This window comes from Xenopus tropicalis, chromosome 10 (assembly GCF_000004195.4).
Source record: "Xenopus tropicalis strain Nigerian chromosome 10, UCB_Xtro_10.0, whole genome shotgun sequence".
NCBI classification, from domain to species: Eukaryota; Metazoa; Chordata; class Amphibia; order Anura; family Pipidae; genus Xenopus; species Xenopus tropicalis.
This window is the reverse complement of record NC_030686.2, coordinates 2,730,556-2,753,551: the sequence shown is the minus strand read 5'-3', so window position 1 is coordinate 2,753,551 and position 22,996 is coordinate 2,730,556. Positions and strand designations below refer to the sequence as shown.

At 54.5% G+C, this 22,996-nt stretch overlaps 1 protein-coding gene across 1 annotated transcript; it reads left to right on the top strand.

Annotated features, from left to right (window-relative positions):
- Nucleotides 1-1,645: 1,645 nt before the first annotated feature.
- Nucleotides 1,646-21,047, top strand: apcdd1l (adenomatosis polyposis coli down-regulated 1-like). The gene is made up of 4 exons (XM_031894649.1): nucleotides 1,646-1,882; nucleotides 13,857-14,031; nucleotides 17,107-17,638; nucleotides 19,914-21,047. The coding sequence occupies exons 1-4, from the start codon at nucleotides 1,846-1,848 to the stop codon at nucleotides 20,676-20,678; spliced, it is 1,509 nt and encodes a 502-aa protein (XP_031750509.1). The 5' UTR covers nucleotides 1,646-1,845; the 3' UTR covers nucleotides 20,679-21,047.
- Nucleotides 21,048-22,996: the final 1,949 nt, after the last annotated feature.

Genomic DNA, 22,996 nt, shown 5'->3' with positions numbered 1-22,996 from the left:
GTAGCTGGGAGTGTGAGTGTATGAGTGAGTGTGTAGCTGGGAGTGTGAGTGTATTAGTGAGTGTGTAGCTGGGAGTGTGAGTGTATCAGTGAGTGTGTAGCTGGGAGTGTGAGTGTATGAGTGAGTGTGTAGCTGGGAGTGTGAGTGTATCAGTGAGTGTGTAGCTGGGAGTGTGAGTGTATGAGTGAGTGTGTAGCTGGGAGTGTGAGTGTATGAGTGAGTGTGTAGCTGGGAGTGTGAGTGTATTAGTGTGTAGCTGGGAGTGTGAGTGTATCAGTGAGTGTGTAGCTGGGAGTGTGAGTGTATGAGTGAGTGTGTAGCTGGGAGTGTGAGTGTATCAGTGAGTGTGTAGCTGGGAGTGTGAGTGTATGAGCGAGTGTGTAGCTGGGAGTGTGAGTGTATGAGTGAGTGTGTAGCTGGGAGTGTGAGTGTATGAGTGAGTGTGTAGCTGGGAGTGTGAGTGTATTAGTGAGTGTGTAGCTGGGAGTGTGAGTGTATCAGTGAGTGTGTAGCTGGGAGTGTGAGTGTATGAGTGAGTGTGTAGCTGGGAGTGTGAGTGTATGAGTGAGTGTGTAGCTGGGAGTGTGAGTGTATGAGCGAGTGTGTAGCTGGGAGTGTGAGTGTATGAGTGAGTGTGTAGCTGGGAGTGTGAGTGTATGAGCGAGTGTGTAGCTGGGAGTGTGAGTGTATGAGTGAGTGTGTAGCTGGGAGTGTGAGTGTATGAGTGAGTGTGTAGCTGGGAGTGTGAGTGTATTAGTGAGTGTGTAGCTGGGAGTGTGAGTGTATCAGTGAGTGTGTAGCTGGGAGTGTGAGTGTATGAGCGAGTGTGTAGCTGGGAGTGTGAGTGTATGAGCGAGTGTGTAGCTGGGAGTGTGAGTGTATGAGTGAGTGTGTAGCTGGGAGTGTGAGTGTATGAGTGAGTGTGTAGCTGGGAGTGTGAGTGTATTAGTGAGTGTGTAGCTGGGAGTGTGAGTGTATCAGTGAGTGTGTAGCTGGGAGTGTGAGTGTATGAGTGAGTGTGTAGCTGGGAGTGTGAGTGTATGAGTGAGTGTGTAGCTGGGAGTGTGAGTGTATGAGTGAGTGTGTAGCTGGGAGTGTGAGTGTATCAGTGAGTGTGTAGCTGGGAGTGTGAGTGTATGAGTGAGTGTGTAGCTGGGAGTGTGAGTGTATGAGCGAGTGTGTAGCTGGGAGTGTGAGTGTATGAGTGAGTGTGTAGCTGGGAGTGTGAGTGTATGAGTGAGTGTGTAGCTGGGAGTGTGAGTGTATGAGTGAGTGTGTAGCTGGGAGTGTGAGTGTATGAGTGAGTGTGTAGCTGGGAGTGTGAGTGTATGAGTGAGTGTGTAGCTGGGAGTGTGAGTGTATGAGTGAGTGTGTAGCTGGGAGTGTGAGTGTATGAGTGAGTGTGTAGCTGGGAGTGTGAGTGTATGAGTGAGTGTGTAGCTGAGAGTGTGAGTGTATGAGTGAGTGTGTAGCTGGGAGTGTGCAAGGGGAGGGGCTGGGTGTGCAGGGGGGCGGGGCTGAGTGTGCAGGGGGGCGGGGCTGAGTGTGCAGGGGGGCGGGGCTGAGTGTGCCACAGATGAATGAGCACAGGGCTAAGTGGAGGTGCATGAGTGAGGCTCCGCCCCCCCAGCTCAGGGCAGTGAGGCTCCGCCCCCAGCTCAGGGCTATAGCAGCTGCATTACATGGGACTCGGCTCATTGGCTGCTTCTCTCCCACATCTGCTGCTCCCACAGCCCTGGGGCCCCGGTACCTGCTGCACATCTGGGGCTGATCCTGCCGCACAGAGCCCCCCCCAGGCCTCCGGGATATCCCAGCTCCCCTCCTCCTCCTCCCGAGCCTTCACTCATGGCTGGAACCTACTCCTTCCTGGGACTCTTCTTAGGTAGGTGCCCCTGCCTCTCTCTCATTGGGCCCCCCCCTGAGTGCCACCCACTGTACCCCCCTGAGTGCCACCCACTGTACCCCCCTAAGTGCCACCCACTGTACCCCCCTAAGTGCCACCCACTGTACCCCCCTAAGTGCCACCCACTGTACCCCCTGAGTGCCTCCCACTGTACCCCTCTGAGTGCCACCCACTGTACCCCCCAAGTGCCTCCCACTGTACCCCCCTAAGTGCCACCCACTGTACCCCGAGTGCCACCCACTGTACCCCCTGAGTGCCACCCACTGTATCCCCTGAGTGCCACTCAATGTACCCCCCTAAGTGCCACCCACTGTACCCGAGTGCCACTCACTGTACCCCCTGAGAGCCTCCAACTGTACCCCCCTAAGTTCCACCCACTGTCCCCCTGACTGCCACCCACTGTACCCCCTGAGTGCCACCCCCTGTACCCTTCCTGGGACTCTACTTAGGTAGGTGCCCCTGCCTCATTGAGCTCCAACCAAGTGCCACCCACTGTACCCCCAGGGGAACACACAGGGCAGCACCTGCAGAGCCGCTGGCATTTGGGCTCAGCCCACTTAGGTTCCAGGTCACGTTATTTCATTGGTCGGATACAGGAGACTCTGGGGGTACCAGGGGGCACAGAGAAGCCAGAAGACTGTGCCCACCCTGTACCCTGTCTGTGCCACTTGGCTCACCAGCCTCCCCCCTGGCACCGGTGCCCTGACTGTAACTGGCAGCTTTGCTTTCCCCGGGATGCCTGGGAAGAATATCTGTGCCGGCCAACTGGCCAAACTAGTGACTTTTAGTGGTTTTGGGCCGGTTCCGTCTTGTGTCAAGGGATGTTGGACCCATGGGCATTGCAGTGTGCCAGGCGGGTATTGCTTTATGGGATGTTTCACTTATGTTCTGCTGTCCTCTTCCTGGCATGTCAACACTAACCTGGTTGCTAGGTTCACTTATGTGGTTGCTAGGGTCACTGGCACAAGGAAGCATGGAGGCTGGAGTTATTTCCTTGCTTCCCATGTCGGGGCTCTGTACACGTGTGTTCCTGATGTGCAGCTCTGCTTTCTCTATGGCACCACAAGGGTTAACTGCACCCCCCCCCCCCCTTCCTAAAAAACAGAATTAACTTGGAAGGGGTTAAAGGGAAACTCCACCAAACAAGCGGTGTCTCTGCGTCTCTGGCTGAGCTTCTGACTGTTGAAACAATGTAGCAGGTCGGTATCAGGAGTCGGAACCAGCAGTACAGTCACTTACACCTTATGGGAAATCTTACATTTAAGCCAAAAGCCATTTTTTTAATTGTTTTAATCATAAGAATTTTCATGATGTTTTATGGAATATCTGAAATGTACATTTTATTGGATGAAGTTCCCCTTTAAACACAAACCCATTAGTTTATATATCAACTTTCCACCCCTGGGGGCAGTTATTTGCCTTCCTGCAATTACTCTCCTGAGCTGGGGCAACAAAACCTACTGTAACCCCAAGCCCTGCATCCTTATCATTTACAGTAGGGGGTACATTATCCCTTATAATACATGAGTGATACTCAGAGTTCCCTGTATAACTCAGCCTGCAGCCTTGTGCCTTTATATGGGGGGCACAGAACCCCTCAGTGACTGCTAATATCCTTATCATTTACAGTAGGGGGTACATTATCCCTTATAATACATGAGTGATACTCAGAGTTCCCTGTATAACTCAGCCTGCAGCCTTGTGCCTTTATATGGGGGGCACAGAACCCCTCAGTGACTGCTAATATCCTTATCATTTACAGTAGGGGGTACATTATCCCTTATAATACATGAGTGATACTCGGAGTTCCCTGTATAACTCAGCCTGCAGCCTTGTGCCTTTATATGGGGGGCACAGAACCCCTCAGTGACTGCTAATATCCTTATCATTTACAGTAGGGGGTACATTATCCCTTATAATACATGAGTGATACTCAGAGTTCCCTGTATAACTCAGCCTGCAGCCTTGTGCCTTTATATGGGGGGCAGAGAACCCCTCAGTGACTGCTAATATCCTTATCATTTACAGTAGGGGGTACATTATCCCTTATAATACATGAGTGATACTCAGAGTTCCCTGTATAACTCAGCCTGCAGCCTTGTGCCTTTATATGGGGGGCACAGAACCCCTCAGTGACTGCTAATATCCTTATCATTTACAGTAGGGGGTACATTATCCCTTATAATACATGAGTGATACTCAGAGTTCCCTGTATAACTCAGCCTGCAGCCTTGTGCCTTTATATGGGCACAGAACCCCTCAGTGACTGCTAATATCCTTATCATTTACAGTAGGGGGTACATTATCCCTTATAATACATGAGTGATACTCAGAGTTCCCTGTATAACTCAGCCAGCAGCCTTGTGCCTTTATATGGGGGGCACAGAACCCCTCAGTGACTGCTAATATCCTTATCATTTACAGTAGGGGGTACATTATCCCTTATAATACATGAGTGATACTCAGAGTTCCCTGTATAACTCAGCCTGCAGCCTTGTGCCTTTATATGGGGGGCACAGAACCCCTCAGTGACTGCTAATATCCTTATCATTTACAGTAGGGGGTACATTATCCCTTATAATACATGAGTGATACTCAGAGTTCCCTGTATAACTCAGCCTGCAGCCTTGTGCCTTTATATGGGCACAGAACCCCTCAGTGACTGCTAATATCCTTATCATTTACAGTAGGGGGTACATTATCCCTTATAATACATGAGTGATACTCAGAGTTCCCTGTATAACTCAGCCTGCAGCCTTGTGCCTTTATATGGGCACAGAACCCCTCAGTGACTGCTAATATCCTTATCATTTACAGTAGGGGGTACATTATCCCTTATAATACATGAGTGATACTCAGAGTTCCCTGTATAACTCAGCCTGCAGCCTTGTGCCTTTATATGGGGGGCACAGAACCCCTCAGTGACTGCTAATATCCTTATCATTTACAGTAGGGGGTACATTATCCCTTATAATACATGAGTGATACTCAGAGTTCCCTGTATAACTCAGCCTGCAGCCTTGTGCCTTTATATGGGGGGCACAGAACCCCTCAGTGACTGCTAATATCCTTATCATTTACAGTAGGGGGTACAGTATCCCTTATAATACATGAGTGATACTCAGAGTTCCCTGTATAACTCAGCCTGCAGCCTTGTGCCTTTATATGGGGGGCACAGAACCCTCAGTGACTGCTAATATCCTTATCATTTACAGTAGGGGGTACAGTATCCCTTATAATACATGAGTGATACTCAGAGTTCCCTGTATAACTCAGCCTGCAGCCTTGTGCCTTTATATGGGGGGCACAGAACCCTTCAGTGACTGCTAATATCCTTATCATTTACAGTAGGGGGTACATTATCCCTTATAATACATGAGTGATACTCAGAGTTCCCTGTATAACTCAGCCTGTAGCCTTGTGCCTTTATATGGGGGGCACAGAACCCCTCAGTGACTGCTAATATCCTTATCATTTACAGTAGGGGGTACATTATCCCTTATAATACATGAGTGATACTCAGAGTTCCCTGTATAACTCAGCCTGCAGCCTTGTGCCTTTATATGGGGGGCACAGAACCCCTCAGTGACTGCTAATATCCTTATCATTTACAGTAGGGGGTACATTATCCCTTATAATACATGAGTGATACTCAGAGTTCCCTGTATAACTCAGCCTGCAGCCTTGTGCCTTTATATGGGGGGCACAGAACCCCTCAGTGACTGCTAATATCCTTATCATTTACAGTAGGGGGTACATTATCCCTTATAATACATGAGTGATACTCAGAGTTCCCTGTATAACTCAGCCTGCAGCCTTGTGCCTTTATATGGGGGGCACAGAACCCCTCAGTGACTGCTAATATCCTTATCATTTACAGTAGGGGGTACATTATCCCTTATAATACATGAGTGATACTCAGAGTTCCCTGTATAACTCAGCCTGCAGCCTTGTGCCTTTATATGGGGGGCACAGAACCCCTCAGTGACTGCTAATATCCTTATCAGTTACAGTAGGGGGTACATTATCCCTTATAATACATTATATGGGCACGGAACCCTCAGTGACTTGGCTATGCCGCAGGGAATCATGGGATGCGGTGGCTGAATTCTGGCACCGCAGTATGAATTCTGCTCACGTAGGGATGGCGGGTAGGTGCCCCTCGCGCCCGCGTGTGAGTGAGTGAAGTTTCACACCTTGCGGCGCTGACATGGATACCGGGGTATAATCCAGCAGCAACACCTGGGGGTGTAAGTGGGACACGCAGCCAATAGTTATGCAGGTATTTACCAAGAACTGGCCTACTGAGTGCAGCAGCAGGTCGGGATATACGGGGCACTGCCCTCGTCACTTGTATTTTGCCCCTCGCTAATAAAGCGCCACCCACAGCGCAAGGTTCACGCCTGATTACCAGGCTCCTTATCTGCCCCCGGGGCAGCGCCACCTGGAGATACGGGTACAGCGCCTGGTTAATGTTTATGGGGAGATGATATTAACCCTTTACTTGCCAACTGACTGCTTGGGCCAAAGGTTCTGCTCTTGGTTCTACTGTAGTGAGTTCAGACTGTGTGTGAGGGTTATTGGCTTCTCCCCCCCCCCCCGGCTCCCATTTCTGCCCCCCCGGCTCCCATTTCTGCCCCCCCATCCCTGCTTTATGGCTGAGATTCTAGCTATCTGTATAACAGAGCATTCTGTCACAGTGGCACAGATCCTATCTGATCCCCCCCATTGTAAGCAGCAGTCCTGCCCTGCTTTATGGCTGAGATTCTAGCTATCTGTATAACAGAGCATTCTGTCACAGTGGCACAGATCCTATCTGATCCCCCCATTGTAAGCAGCAGTCCTGCCCTGCTTTATGGCTGAGATTCTAGCTATCTGTATAACAGAGCATTCTGTCACAGTGGCACAGATCCTATCCCCCCCATTGTAAGCAGCAGTCCTGCCCTGCTTTATGGCTGAGATTCTAGCTATCTGTATAACAGAGCATTCTGTCACAGTGGCACAGATCCTATCCCCCCCCATTGTAAGCAGCAGTCCTGCCCTGCTTTATGGCTGAGATTCTAGCTATCTGTATAACAGAGCATTCTGTCACAGTGGCACAGATCCTATCTGATCCCCCCCATTGTAAGCAGCAGTCCTGCCCTGCTTTATGGCTGAGATTCTAGCTATCTGTATAACAGAGCATTCTGTCACAGTGGCACAGATCCTATCCCCCCCCATTGTAAGCAGCAGTCCTGCCCTGCTTTATGGCTGAGATTCTAGCTATCTGTATAACAGAGCATTCTGTCACAGTGGCACAGATCCTATCTGATCCCCCCATTGTAAGCAGCAGTCCTGCCCTGCTTTATGGCTGAGATTCTAGCTATCTGTATAACAGAGCATTCTGTCACAGTGGCACAGATCCTATCTGATCCCCCCATTGTAAGCAGCAGTCCTGCCCTGCTTTATGGCTGAGATTCTAGCTATCTGTATAACAGAGCATTCTGTCACAGTGGCACAGATCCTATCTGATCCCCCCCATTGTAAGCAGCAGTCCTGCCCTGCTTTATGGCTGAGATTCTAGCTATCTGTATAACAGAGCATTCTGTCACAGTGGCACAGATCCTATCTGATCCCCCCCCCCCCCCCCCCCCCCATTGTAAGCAGCAGTCCTGCCCTGCTTTATGGCTGAGATTCTAGCTATCTGTATAACAGAGCATTCTGTCACAGTGGCACAGATCCTATCTGATCCCCCCCCCCCCCCCCCCCCCCCATTGTAAGCAGCAGTCCTGCCCTGCTTTATGGCTGAGATTCTAGCTATCTGTATAACAGAGCATTCTGTCACAGTGGCACAGATCCTATCTGATCCCCCCATTGTAAGCAGCAGTCCTGCCCTGCTTTATGGCTGAGATTCTAGCTATCTGTATAACAGAGCATTCTGTCACAGTGGCACAGATCCTATCTGATCCCCCCCCCCCCCCATTGTAAGCAGCAGTCCTGCCCTGCTTTATGGCTGAGATTCTAGCTATCTGTATAACAGAGCATTCTGTCACAGTGGCACAGATCCTATCTGATCCCCCCCCATTGTAAGCAGCAGTCCTGCCCTGCTTTATGGCTGAGATTCTAGCTATCTGTATAACAGAGCATTCTGTCACAGTGGCACAGATCCTATCTGATCCCCCCATTGTAAGCAGCAGTCCTGCCCTGCTTTATGGCTGAGATTCTAGCTATCTGTATAACAGAGCATTCTGTCACAGTGGCACAGATCCTATCTGATCCCCCCATTGTAAGCAGCAGTCCTGCCCTGCTTTATGGCTGAGATTCTAGCTATCTGTATAACAGAGCATTCTGTCACAGTTACACAGACCCCTGGGCCGATCACTACGGACAGTTCTTGACTCCCTGACTGCCAGGCTGTGTGGGTGCCACCCAGGGGGAGGAGCCAGCTGACAGTTAGGATTGGCCGGCCGGGGCCAGATGGGAGCAGTTAATTCGGCGCATTTCAGGCATGACTTGTACTGAGATATTTCTGGCTGGAAACCTCCGGACTGAACAGATTAATTAGAATGGGAGGCAGAAACACTCGGCTCAGTGCGGAACTGGGTGCTGGGGGGGGGGGGGGGAGTGCTGAGGAAGGTGCTGGGCTCAGGCCTCACTGGGTTTGGGTCGGACACTTCTCGCAGAACAAACAAACCCCCTTTAATTCTGTGGATTCCTGGGTGTGAATTTCCCCCCTTTTGGCTTCAGTGGGGGGGGGGGGGCAGATTTCGTTTGCAGGGAGCGCAGAGGCGCTGGGAACCCCGTAATAAGCTGCCACCGCCCCCCCCCCCCCAAGCGTGCTAGCCCCACCCACTGCTTGAGTTACAGACTCTCTGCCCCTCCCCTGTAAGCAGCCATCATTGTCCTAGCCCCACCCACTGCTTGAGTTACAGACTCTCTGCCCCTCCCCTGTAAGCAGCCATCATTGTCCTAGTCCCACCCACTGCTTGAGTTATAGACTTCCTGCCCCTCCCCTGTAAGCAGCCATCATTGTCCTAGCCCCACCCACTGCTTGAGTTATAGACTTCCTGCCCCTCCCCTATAAGCAGCCATCAGTGTTCTAGCCCCACCCACTGCTTGAGTTTTAGACTTCCTGCCCCTCCCCTGTAAGCAGCCATCATTGTCCTAGCCCCACCTACTGCTTGAGTTACAGACTCTCTGCCCCGCTCCTGTAAGCTTCCATCAGTGTCCTAGCTCCACCCACTGCTTGAGTTATAGACTTCCTGCCCCGCCCCTGTAATCAGCCATCATTGTCCTAGCCCCACCTACTGCTTGAGTTACAGACTCTCTGCCCCGCTCCTGTAAGCAGCCATCAGTGTCCTAGCTCCACCCACTGCTTGAGTTATAGACTTCCTGCCCCTCCCCTGTAAGCAGCCATCATTGTCCTAGCCCCACCTACTGCTTGAGTTACAGACTCTCTGCCCCGCTCCTGTAAGCTTCCATCAGTGTCCCAGCTCCACCCACTGCTTGAGTTATAGACTTCCTGCCCCGCCCCTGTAATCAGCCATCATTGTCCTAGCCCCACCTACTGCTTGAGTTACAGACTCTCTGCCCCACCCCTGTAAGCTTCCATCAGGGTGTTCTAGCCCCACCCACTGCTTGAGTTACAGACTTCCTGCCCCGCTCCTGTAAGCTTCCATCAGAATGTCCCAGCTCCACCCACTGCTTGAGTTATAGACTTCCTGCCCCGCCCCTGTAAGCTTCCATCAGAGTGTCCCAGCTCCACCCACTGCTTGAGTTATAGACTTCCTGCCCCGCCCCTGTAAGCTTCCATCAGAGTGTCCCAGCTCCACCCACTGCTTGAGTTATAGACTTCCTGCCCCGCCCCTGTAAGCCTGCATCAGAGTGTTCTAGTCCCACCCACTGCTTGAGTTACAGACTTCCTGCCCCGCTCCTGTAAGCTTCCATCAGAGTGTCCCAGCTCCACCCACTGCTTGAGTTATAGACTTCCTGCCCCGCCCCTGTAAGCCTGCATCAGAGTGTTCTAGTCCCACCCACTGCTTGAGTTACACTCTCTGCCCCTCCCCTATAAGCAGCCATCAGTGTCCTAGCCCCACCCACTGCTTGAGTTATAGACTTCCTGCCCCTCCCCTGTAAGCAGCCATCATTGTCCTAGCCCCACCCACTGCTTGAGTTACAGACTCTCTGCCCCTCCCCTGTAAGCAGCCATCATTGTCCTAGCCCCACCCACTGCTTTAGTTACAGACTTCCGGCCCCTCCCCTGTAAGCTTCCATCAGAGTGTTCTAGCCCCACCCACTGCTTGAGTTATAGACTTCCTGCCCCGCCCCTGTAAGCCTGCATCAGAGTGTTCTAGTCCCTCCCCGCTAAATTAAAGGGTAAGTGTTACTAATAACACTGTGCTAGTCCAGTGATTGGCCGGTATTATGTGACTCAGTGAGACGCGAGCGGGCCGCATTACTGCTTGGCACTCCAGAGGTTAATCCCTTAGCCCCCTTGCAGTTATTACCCAGAATGCCCCGGGGCTCCCCCCGCAGTTCTCCCTCCCTGCTGAGTGTGAGCAGATGATAATCAGGGGTCTTCCAGGACACGGCCCCCCCCATAACTGGGAACAGCTGTACTTATTAAGGCAATGAGGTAAGTGCCGGGGGGCTGGGGGTACTGACAGCGCCGGGGGGAACCAACTCACCGGATCTACCCCCACCTGGGGCCAAGGCAAGAAATGGCCATTGTGATTTGCCCCTGGGGCTGGAAACAGGTTTGAGAGGGGTATTATCTGGTGAATGCCCCCCTAGTGCCCCCTGGTGCCTATAAGTTTAACTCCATCAAGGTCACTGTTTATCCCTTTATCCCATTGGCCGGTGCTGATTGGTTTCCCATTGGCTCTGTCCGGGTCAGTACTGTGGGGCCCATAGAGCCCTTAGCACTACTAATATAACTGTGTTTGGGGGGTTCAGCCTGAGCCCCAAGTCTCTGAGCCCCAAGTCTCTGAGCCCCAAGTCTCTGCGCCCCAAGTCTCTGCGCCCCAAGTCTCTGCGCCCCAAGTCTCTGAGCCCCAAGTCTCTGCGCCTCAAGTCTCTGCGCCCCAAGCCTCTGCGCCCCAAGTCTCTGAGCCCCAAGTCTCTGAGCCCCAAGTCTCTGAGCCCCAAGTCCCTGCGCCCCAAGTCTCTGAGCCCCAAGCCTCTACCCCAAGTCTCTGAGCCCCAAGCCTCTGCGCCCCAAGTCTCTGCGCCCCAAGTCTCTGCGCCCCAAGTCTCTGCGCCCCAAGTCTCTGGGCCCAAGTCTCTGCGCCCCAAGTCTCTGCGCCCCAAGTCTCTGCGCCCCAAGCCTCTGCGCCCCAAGTCTCTGCGCCTCAAGCCTCTGCGCCCCAAGTCTCTGCGCCCCAAGTCTCTGCGCCCCAAGTCTCTGCGCCCCAAGTCTCTGCGCCCCAAGTCTCTACCCCAAGTCTCTGCGCCCCAAGTCTCTACCCCAAGTCTCTGAGCCCCAAGCCTCTGAGCCCCAAGTCCCTGAGCCCCAAGTCTCTACCCCAAGTCTCTGCGCCCCAAGTCTCTACCCCAAGTCTCTGCGCCCCAAGTCTCTGAGCCCCAAGTCCCTGAGCCCCAAGTCTCTGAGCCCCAAGTCTCTGAGCCCCAAGCCTCTGAGCCCCAAGTCCGTGCGCCCCAAGTCCCTGGGCCCCAAGTCTCTGCGCCCCAAGTCTCTGAGCCCCAAGTCTCTGCGCCCCAAGTCTCTGCACCTCAAGTCTCTGCGCCCCAAGTCTCTGCGCCCCAAGTCTCTGCGCCCCAAGTCTCTGCGCCTCAAGTCTCTGCGCCCCAAGTCTCTGCGCCTCAAGTCTCTGAGCCCCAAGTCTCTGCGCCCCAAGTCTCTACCCCAAGTCTCTGCGCCCCAAGTCTCTACCCCAAGTCTCTGAGCCCCAAGCCTCTGAGCCCCAAGTCTCTGCGCCCCAAGTCTCTACCCCAAGTCTCTGCGCCCCAAGTCTCTGAGCCCCAAGTCTCTGAGCCCCAAGTCTCTGAGCCCCAAGTCTCTGCGCCCCAAGTCTCTGAGCCCCAAGTCTCTGAGCCCCAAGTCTCTGCGCCCCAAGTCTCTACCCCAAGTCTCTGCGCCCCAAGTCTCTACCCCAAGTCTCTGAGCCCCAAGCCTCTGAGCCCCAAGTCTCTGCGCCCCAAGTCTCTACCCCAAGTCTCTGCGCCCCAAGTCTCTGAGCCCCAAGTCCCTGAGCCCCAAGTCTCTGCGCCCCAAGTCTCTGAGCCCCAAGTCCCTGAGCCCCAAGTCTCTGAGCCCCAAGTCTCTGAGCCCCAAGTCTCTGAGCCCCAAGCCTCTGAGCCCCAAGTCCCTGAGCCCCAAGTCTCTGAGCCCCAAGCCTCTGCGCCCCAAGTCTCTGCGCCCCAAGTCTCTGCGCCCCAAGTCTCTGGGCCCCAAGTCTCTGGGCCCCAAGTCTCTGGGCCCCAAGTCTCTGCGCCCCAAGTCTCTGCGCCCCAAGTCTCTGCGCCCCAAGTCTCTACCCCAAGTCTCTGCGCCCCAAGTCTCTACCCCAAGTCTCTGAGCCCCAAGCCTCTGAGCCCCAAGTCCCTGAGCCCCAAGTCTCTACCCCAAGTCTCTGCGCCCCAAGTCTCTACCCCAAGTCTCTGCGCCCCAAGTCTCTGAGCCCCAAGTCCCTGAGCCCCAAGTCTCTGAGCCCCAAGTCTCTGAGCCCCAAGCCTCTGAGCCCCAAGTCCGTGCGCCCCAAGTCCCTGAGCCCCAAGTCTCTGCGCCCCAAGTCTCTGCGCCCCAAGTCTCTGCGCCCCAAGTCTCTGCGCCCCAAGTCTCTGCGCCTCAAGTCTCTGCGCCCCAAGTCTCTGCGCCCCAAGTCTCTGCGCCTCAAGTCTCTGCGCCTCAAGTCTCTGAGCCCCAAGTCTCTGCGCTCCAAGTCTCTACCCCAAGTCTCTGCGCCCCAAGTCTCTACCCCAAGTCTCTGAGCCCCAAGCCTCTGAGCCCCAAGTCTCTGCGCCCCAAGTCTCTACCCCAAGTCTCTGCGCCCCAAGTCTCTGAGCCCCAAGTCTCTGAGCCCCAAGTCTCTGCGCCCCAAGTCTCTGCGCCCCAAGTCCCTGAGCCCCAAGTCTCTGAGCCCCAAGTCTCTGCGCCCCAAGTCTCTACCCCAAGTCTCTGCGCCCCAAGTCTCTACCCCAAGCCTCTGAGCCCCAAGTCTCTGCGCCCCAAGTCTCTACCCCAAGTCTCTACCCCAAGTCTCTGCGCCCCAAGTCTCTGAGCCCCAAGTCCCTGAGCCCCAAGTCTCTGCGCCCCAAGTCTCTGAGCCCCAAGTCCCTGAGCCCCAAGTCTCTGAGCCCCAAGTCTCTGAGCCCCAAGCCTCTGAGCCCCAAGTCCGTGCGCCCCAAGTCCCTGAGCCCCAAGTCTCTGAGCCCCAAGTCTCTGCGCCCCAAGTCTCTGCGCCCCAAGTCTCTGCGCCCCAAGTCTCTGCGCCCCAAGTCTCTGCGCCCCAAGTCTCTGCGCCCCAAGTCTCTGCGCCCCAAGTCTCTGCGCCTCAAGTCTCTGCGCCCCAAGCCTCTGCGCCCCAAGCCTCTGCGCCCCAAGCCTCTGCGCCCCAAGTCTCTGCGCCTCAAGTCTCTGCGCCCCAAGCCTCTGCGCCCCAAGTCTCTGCGCCTCAAGTCTCTGCGCCCCAAGCCTCTGCGCCCCAAGTCTCTGCGCCCCAAGCCTCTGCGCCCCAAGTCTCTGCGCCTCAAGTCTCTGCGCCCCAAGGCTCTGCGCCCCAAGTCTCTGCGCCCCAAGCCTCTGCGCCTCAAGTCTCTGCGCCCCAAGCCTCTGCGCCCCAAGCCTCTGCGCCCCAAGTCTCTGCGCCCCAAGTCTCTGAGCCCCAAGTCTCTGCGCCCCAAGTCTCCTGCGCCCCAAGTCTCTGCGCCCCAAGCCTCTGCGCCCCAAGCCTCTGCGCCCCAAGTCTCTGCGCCCCAAGTCTCTGAGCCCCACTAACCCTGCCTGTTGTTGCAGCTCTGGCCTCTGGGAATAACCTGTGGGAAGTGCCCGCCCCATCCCACCAGCAGTTCGGAGCCGCCAGGGGGAGCTGGGAGCCCCAGTGCCAGTACCAGCTGCGCCACCTGCAGGATGGAGCCCGCATTACAGCGCTGCTGCCGCCCAACATTGAGGGACACTGGATTTCTACCGGGTGAGGAACGGGGCAGTTCGGCGGGGCTGATGCCTCTATGTACCCCGGGGTTCTCCCTACCTGCCCCTACTGGGTGCCAGGCCCGCAGCAGCCCTGGGCGTCAGGCAGCACTTGGGCGCAGACGACTTGGCCTAGCAAGACTTGGGCCTTGGGCGCGCTACGAATGGACTTAGGGGCGCAGCAGCTGGGCGCAGAGCTTGGGCGTCAGGACGGCTGTTCGATGGCGCAGTAGCTTGGGGCTGAGAGATCATGGAGCGCGATAGCATCTTGGGGCCAGAGACTTGCACCCGCAAGACTTGCCCTGTGGGCTACTTGGGTCACGCCAGAGCACTGCACCCGTACAGAGAACTTGGTACGCACCTTTCGTACGCAGTTACCTAGCCAAGAGACTAAACCAGCAGATGGCTCAGTAAGGCACGTCGACGTACCTCTACGCAGACTTTGGAGCAGAGAACTACCAGTACTTATGAGGCCCAGAGACTACGCAGACAGACTTACTTGCAGAGACCTTGCTCAGGGACTCCGCACGGACTCTGGGGCCCAGATAGTCGTACTCAGGAGGTACTTGCAGAGACTGCTCAACCTACAGAGAACTTACTCAGGGACTTATGAGAGACTCAGAGACTTCGCGGCCAGAGACTCACTTGGGGTAACCTTCCAGAGACTTGTCGCATGCTAGCTCCAGAGACTCTAGAGACTTGGGCCAGAGACTGGCGCTCAGGACTTACTCAGGACTTCCAGAGACTCGCAGAGACCTCAAAGACTTACTCAGGAGAACTTCATTGAGAACTAGAGACTTGCTCAGACTCTCTGAAACTTGGACTATTCACGTAGACTGCGGCTCTCTCAGACGACTCTGAGGCGCAGGAGAGCTCAGGCGCGCACGAGACCTTCACCAAGAAGAACTTGGGGGCCAGAACTTGAAGCAGACCAACGAGACTTACGCACCTACCCTTCCCAGAGATTGTGGGCTCCAGGACACTTGGGCGCAGGACTTGGCTACCTGGGGCTACTAGGGCTTACGGGGCTACCTGGGGCTACTTGGGATACCATGATATTGGGCCGCAGTTGGGGTAGAGGGGGCTATTGGGGGGCCCGCTACCTTGGCGAGCTCACCACCTAGGGCGTCCGACTTAGGGGGTTAGAGCACTATGGGGCCCGGGCACGACTTGGCGGTCATATACCTAGAGCTACGGGCCATATGGGGTATGACTCACGCGGGAACTCTACGGGGCGGGCAGAGACTATCGCGGGCTCATTGGGGCTACTTGGGGCTCATTGGGGCATGGGCTCAGAGACTTGGGCTCACTCTGGCGGAATTCCTTGGGGCTCAGGGGGTAACCTTGGCGAACTATTGGGCGACCGCAGATCGAGATTGGGGTAGAGGGGGCTGACAGAGGGGGCTTCTACCGGGCGGCGCAGAGACCTAGATTGGGGCTCAGTTGGGGCTTCGGCAGAGACCTCACTTCTCAGAGACCTCAGAGACTCGGCAGTTGGGGTATGAGACTTGGGGCGCAGTTGGGGCTCACGAGGCAGCTTGGGGTACCACTAGAGACCTTGGGGATATATGGGAAGTTGTCGCAGTTGTTTAGTGATAATGGGAGCACCATCTCTACGGTAGCCTTGGTACGCTCACTAGACCAGGGAAAAGCTCAGAAGGGCCTTGTCAGAGGGGAGCTACTACTATTCGTGAGCCTGACTACTGGGGCGCACCTTCGAGGCGACTTGGGGCATAATCCTACGCAGGTAACTATTGCCGGGTACTGTGACCTTCTGGGTAGCCTACTATCCGGCCATACTTGAGAGGCTTGAGTGGGGGTAGCCAGAGGGAGGCTTCTGGTCTTAGTGACTAACCTTTAGGCGCGTCAAGAGAACTTGCGGGCCACCGCACTTGGGGCTCATTTCTATTATACTTGATGACACTAGCACTCGCGAGGCCTTCAGCATGACTAGGCGGCTAGCAGACTAGTATACACCCCACGTGCTATAGGGGGCTCACTAAGAGAATCTCTATGGGCCTACTGTGCCAATCAGCTCACACATTGACCTTTGATGGTCCTAGAGGGGGTCACAATTTATACCCTACCCAGCCCGGGCCTTGCCTGGGGGTGTCCCTGATGCTGCAGTGGACGCACCCACTGCACGCTTACCTTGCTTACTCGGTACCTGGGGTCCCCTGAACCCGGCGGGGCCAATACTGGTTGTATAGTCATTCATGGGGAGTAAGACCTCGGGATGGGTCCCTTAACCCACCACCACGCTTACTCTACTCATCCCTAGCAGGTATTGTACCTACTTCGACCCACACTCCCTAGAGCACTCCGAGGTTCCTACCGGGTTACTGTACCTCCTACGACACCACCGCACCTAGATCCTAGCCTAAGTATCTACTGGGTTATATAGTGATAGTGGGGTGTGGGGGGTATATATATGATATGGGGTGTCGGGGGGAATTATATATGATATGGGGGTGTCAGGGGGTATATATATGATATGGGGGTGTCGGGGGTACATATATGATATGGGGGTGTCGGGGGTACATATATGATATGGGGGTGTCGGGGTACATATATGATATGGGGGTGTCGGGGGTACATATATGATATGGGGGGTGTGGGGGGGTATATATATGATATGGGGGTGTCGGGGGTACATATATGATATGGGGGTTGTCGGGGGGTATATATATGATATGGGGGTGTCGGGGGTATATATATGATATGGGGGTGTCGGGGGGGTATATATATGATATGGGGGTGTCGGGGGGGTATATATATGATATGGGGGTGTGGGGGTATATATATGATATGGGGGTGTCGGGGGTATATATATGATATGGGGGTGTCGGGGGTATATATATGATATGGGGGTGTCGGGGGGTATATATATGATATGGGGGTGTGGGGGGTATATATATGATATGGGGGTGTCGGGGGGTATATATATGATATGGGGTGTCAGGGGGGTATATATATGATATGGGGGTGTCGGGGGGGGGTATATATATAATATGGGGGTGTCGGGGGGGTACATAGAGATTATATACTGACTGTATGTTGCTATTTACCCCCGTAGATGTGAGGTTCGCCCGGGGCCCCAGTTCCTGATCAGATCCTACAGGTTCTACCCGGAGCGGCTGTTCAAGGCCCTGCAGTTCTATTACCGGGACCCCCATTGCCGGGACCCCTCGCACTCGCTGGTGATTAAGGGGAAGGTGCGGCTGCGCCAGGCCTCCTGGATAACTCGGGGGGCCATGGAGGCGGATTACCAGTTGCACAAAGTGGGGGTGTCGTTTCACAGCCAGGAGATGATGAGCCGGGTTCGGGCCCAGATGAACAGAACCTGCGCTGGGTTTGTGCATACGGGTCGGAGCTGGGCGCCGGGGCGAGTGTACGAGTTGGTCAGTACCAAGCTGGGCCGGGACTGCAGCGGCGCCATTGGGTTTACTATGCACGAACTGAGCCTCCTGCGGCTGGAGAGACAGTATAACCCTCAGCACAAGGGGGCGCTGGTGGAGAAGCTCTTCCTGGGGGACATTCACACCGACGAGTCCGAGAGGGTCCATTACCGGCCTACTGGCTACCAGCAGCCCCTGCAGAGTGCCCTGGTGAGTTGGCCCATTGGTACCGGTACTGTATCCCCTGAATGAGACGCCGGGGAGCATTACATTCTGCCCAGGGTTTGTAGGCCCACCCACTGAGGGGTTCCCCAGGGTTTGTAGCCCCACCCACTGAGGGGTTCCCCAGGGTTTGTAGGCCCACCCACTGAGGGGTTCCCCAGGATTTGTAGCCCCACGCACTGAGGGGTTCCCCAGGATTTGTAGCCCCACGCACTGAGGGGTTCCCCAGGGTTTGTAGCCCCACGCACTGAGGGGTTCCCCAGGGTTTGTAGCCCCACGCACTGAGGGGTTCCCCAGGGTTTGTAGCCCCACGCACTGAGGGGTTCCCCAGGATTTGTAGCCCCACCCACTGAGGGGTCCCCCAGGGTTTGTAGCCCCACCCACTAAGGGATCCCCCAGGGTTTGTAGCCCCACCCACTGAGGGGTCCTCCAGAGTTTGTAGCCCCACCCACTGAGGGGTCCCCCAGGGTTTGTAGCCCCACCCACTGAGGGGTTCCCCAGGGTTTGTAACCCCACCCACTAAGAGATCCCCCAGGGTTTGTAGCCCCACCCACTGAGGGGTCCTCCAGGGTTTGTAGCCCCACCCACTGAGGGGTCCCCCAGGGTTTGTAGCCCCACCCACTGAGGGGTCCTCCAGGGTTTGTAGCCCCACCCACTGAGGGGTCCCCCAGGGTTTGTAGCCCCACCCACTGTGGGGTCCCCCAGGGTTTGTAGCCCCACCCACTGAGGGGTCCTCCAGGGTTTGTAGCCCCACCCACTGAGGGGTCCCCCAGGGTTTGTAGCCCCACCCACTGAGGGGTCCTCCAGGGTTTGTAGCCCCACCCACTGAGGGGTTCCCCAGGGTTTGTAGCCCCACCCACTGAGGGGTTCCCCAGGGTTTGTAGCCCCACCCACTGAGGGGTTCCCCAGGGTTTGTAGCCCCACCCACTGAGGGGTCCCCCAGGGTTTGTAGCCCCACCCACTGAGGGGTTCCCCAGGGTTTGTAGCCCCACCCACTGAGGGGTTCCCCAGGGTTTGTAGCCCCACCCACTGAGGGGTTCCCAGGGTTTGTAGCCCCACCCACTGAGGGGTTCCCCAGGGTTTGTAGCCCCACCCACTGAGGGGTTCCCCAGGGTTTGTAGCCCCACCCACTGAGGGGTTCCCCAGGGTTTGTAGCCCCACCCACTGAGGGTTCCCCAGGGTTTGTAGCCCCACCCACTGAGGGGTTCCCCAGGGTTTGTAGCCCCACCCACTGAGGGGTTCCCCAGGGTTTGTAGCCCCACCCACTGAGGGGTTCCCCAGGGTTTGTAGCCCCACCCACTGCTCGAATTAACAATGTTTCAGTAAAGTTCAGCAATTTTAGAAGTTTTGCACAGTGGGCCCCGGCAGTATATACCACAGTGGCCCCGGCAGTATATACCACAGTGGCCCCGGCAGTATATACCACAGTGGCCCCAGCAGTATATACCACAGTGGCCCCGGCAGTATATACCACAGTGGCCCCGGCAGTATATATCACAGTGGCCCCCTGATACAGTATGACCGTATGTGCTGCCCCCTAGTGGCTGTTGCTTTGCTGATTGTATTTATCCTCTTATTAAATGACTTGGGGTGCAGCATATTCTCCCCCCGGGAAGGGGCCCGACTGTGATTAATGGGGTTCACCTTGGAGTTAGTGATGGGAGGAATTTTTCACCAGGCGCGAGAGTGATAGAGAGTGATATTCTGACACAATTTGCAATTGGTCTTCATTTATTATTATTTGTGGGTTTTTTTTATTGATTTTACTTTGTCAATGCCCAATTCTAAGCAACTTTTCAATTGGTCTTCATTATTTATTTGTTATAGTTCTTGAATTGAACTTTTTTCAACCTTCAAATGGGGGTCACTGACCCCGGCAGCCAAACCCTATTGCTCTGTGAGGCTCCAGTTTTATTGTTATTGTTACTTTTTATTCCTTATCTTTCTATTCAGCCCCTCCCCTATTCATATCCCAGTCTCCCATCGAAACCACATCCAGGTAACTGGGACCCTAGCAACCAGATAGCTGTTAAAACTCCTGAACTGAAAGTGAAATAACTAAAAAACACAAATAATAAAGAATGAAGACCAACTGCAAACTGTCTCAGAATATCACTCTCTATATCTTACTAAGAGTTAACTCAAAGCTGACCCCCCCCCCCCCCCGTAAGCCCTGAGGAAGGGAGAGGCGCAGTAGTTGCCCCGCCACATTGTGACTCTGCTTTGTCTCTATGGCTCATTATTTTGCATGTTCTCTTGGCAGCACCATGTGCACCCGTGCCCGGCCTGCATGGAAATATACCGCGCAGATGAGCACCGCCCCCCAGTGATGCCACGCCCCTCCCATCCCCCGGAGCACCTGATTGGCCAGTGGGTGAGTGGGCAATGTGAGGTGCGGCCGGCGGTGTTGTTCCTCACTCGCTACTTGACGTTCCACGGAGACGGGCACACGTGGGAGGGGTATTACCAGCACTACGCCGACCCCCTGTGCCGGCAGCCCACCTTCACCCTCTTTGCCTCCGGCCATTACAGGCAGGGGCCCCGCTCGGAGCGGGTGGCAGGCGGGACGGACATGGTGTTCCGAGTGACCCGGGCGCGGGCGACGCCGCTGAGTCCGGCCGCGGTGCAGATGCTGAACGCCTCGGGGCCGGGGGGCTGCGGGGCGGCCGGACGTTGGGCAGTAGGAGAGGAGCAGGACATTACGGAGACGGGGGGCTGCCAGGCTCTGGGGATCCGCCTCCCCCATACGGAATATGAACTGTTCAAAGTGGAAGAAGATGGCGGCGGCGGGGGGCGACTCCTCCTGTATCTGGGCGAGCGCCCCACTGACGGCTCCAGTCCCGACTCGCCCAATAAGAGGCCGACGTCCTACCAACCCCCCCTCATCCAATGCGCCGGGGCGCCCCCCGTCCCTTCCCTGCACAGCCCCCTCGTAGACTCTGTGCCAAGCCGGGCGCCCAACCTGCACCCCCACCCCGCCCTCGGCTCTGCCCTGGCACTGGGGGCCCTTGTGTTAAGACTAAACTGATGCAAATCAGCTGATCAGATGCACCTCTCTGGCCAATCAGAGGCCGAACCCTAACTATAGACAAAGCAGCCAATGGAACGTATCGCTGGGACGTATTTGGCCGAGGCCTCTGATAGGCCGATCGTCAACTTCCCGCTCAAGAAGGCTGCCCAACGTGGCAAGGCGGGGGAGAACTTGCCCTTGATGCCCTATGTATATAGGTGTATATAGAGCTGAGCTACAGCGCTGCCTTCTCATTGGCTGGGGAGCCCCCGCAGCAGCGCATTGTTGTATTTAATGACCCCCCAGTCACTTTCCCTCCACTGACACCTAAAGGGCTTGTTCACCTCCAAATTAACCTTTAGTATAATGTAGAGAGTGATATTCTGAGACAATTTGCAATTGGTCTTCATTTTTTATTTGGAATTTTAGCTGCTATTTGGTTGCTAGGCTCCAGTTTAACCTAGTAACCAGGCAGTGGTTTGAAAGAGAGACGGGAATATGAATAGGGGAGGGGCTGAATAGAAAGATAAGGAATAAAAAGTAACAATAACAATAAAACTGGAGCCTCACAGAGCAATAGGGTTTGGCTGCCGGGGTCAGTGACCCCCATTTGAAAGCTGCAAAGAGTCAGAAGAAGAAGGAAAATAATTGAAAAACTATAAAAAAATGAAGACCAATTGCAAACTTGCTCTGAAAAGGCCATTTGATAACATAATAAAAGTGAATCTCCCCTTTAGGTCATATATGGTTTCTCCTGGTTTCAGTGCTGCGCGACATGGAATGGCAGTTTTTTGAGAAGGAAGTAGCGGTCGCTATTGGCAACCACACAGGAAGTGTAATTTATTTTAATAGGTGACGCCCTTATGTATAGGGTTACATTACTGCGCTAATACTCCCCACTGTATGGCCGATCCCATTGGCCGCCCCACAGTCCTACCATACAGATACCACTCCGCCCATTTTATAGAGAATGGGGCCCGAATGTCCGGTTCCGGCCCAGTCTCACACTGACCTCCATATTGGATTTGGCCACATTATGTTTATAGGAAGAGAAACTCCCCACTATCTGTAAAGGGGAAACAAACCCTTGCTCTAGATTTCCCACCAGCAGGGAACGATCCCTTGTTTGTATAACACGGGGCAGAGGGGGCAATTGGGCAACTCTGTATTAGAGGGGTTGATTGGGGGCCTCTCCTGTCTGAATGGCAGGAATCCAGCTTCCTCCTATATAAATACAGTGCCGGGGGGGGGGTAAATACTATGCAAAGTGCCAGCGCAAAGGGACAGTCAGGGCCTATAGGGAATAAAGTACCCCCAGTTCTCTCTTTGGTGACTTCTAATATCCTTATATTTTACAACAGGGGGTACTTTATGATAATAAACACGTTTAAGTAAATCATGTGACAGAAATGACATCACTAAGCTCCGATTATAACCGATTACATCACTGAGCGCCGTTTATAAGGAGCTAATTGACAGTTTGGGCCCACAGGGGAATGAGCAGGTAACCGAGACCCTCCATGTACGGGGAAGTGCTGCAGTTGGTCGTGTTTATATTCCGCTACCCCCCCCCCCCCCCGGCAGGCGTCTGGCAATTCTTGTGGTAAAGAAATAAATATATTGTATATAACAGGATCCGTGGGCATTGTACTGACATTATTGCTCCGTTTTACCTGGGGGGGGGGGGGGGGAGCTACAACACGGAACAGCCACTGCTCCTGTATAAACTATAACTCGGCAGCTTAATGCTACACATACATATATATATAATTGGGGAGGGGCTCTTGTTGCTGTCTGTATGAGTTTTAGGGTCACAGCCTCATACCTGTACTTATCTTTCTATTCAGCCCCTCTCCTATTCGTATATCAGTCTCTCATTCAGACCACTCCCAGGTTGCTAAGGTCATTTGGACCCTGGCAACCAGATAGCTGCTAAAACTCCAAACTAGAGAGTGGCCCCTGGCCTAGGAATCCCTATACTGGCCCAAAGGTACGCACAAGATGGAAGACATTTAGTGGCGGCTGTGGCCTTTAATCTAGGGGTTTGATAAGGGGCCATAAATAAAACCACAAGGCAATAGGGGGGTATTAAGCTTTGTACATATAATGCCCTGGGACTGTAGGCAGAATTGTGGGTGTTGCCCCCCACAGAGCTTTATACATACCCCGGACACATCACAGACATATAACTGCGGCCCTAGGTGCTCGGGGACACCCATAGGTGCCACAACCAAAGAGAAAATGTAATTATACAGCAGCTATATTGTGGGAGGCACTTACTAATCTGCCCTGTAATACCCCCCCCCTACCTGCTGACTGGGGGCAATGGGTTACAA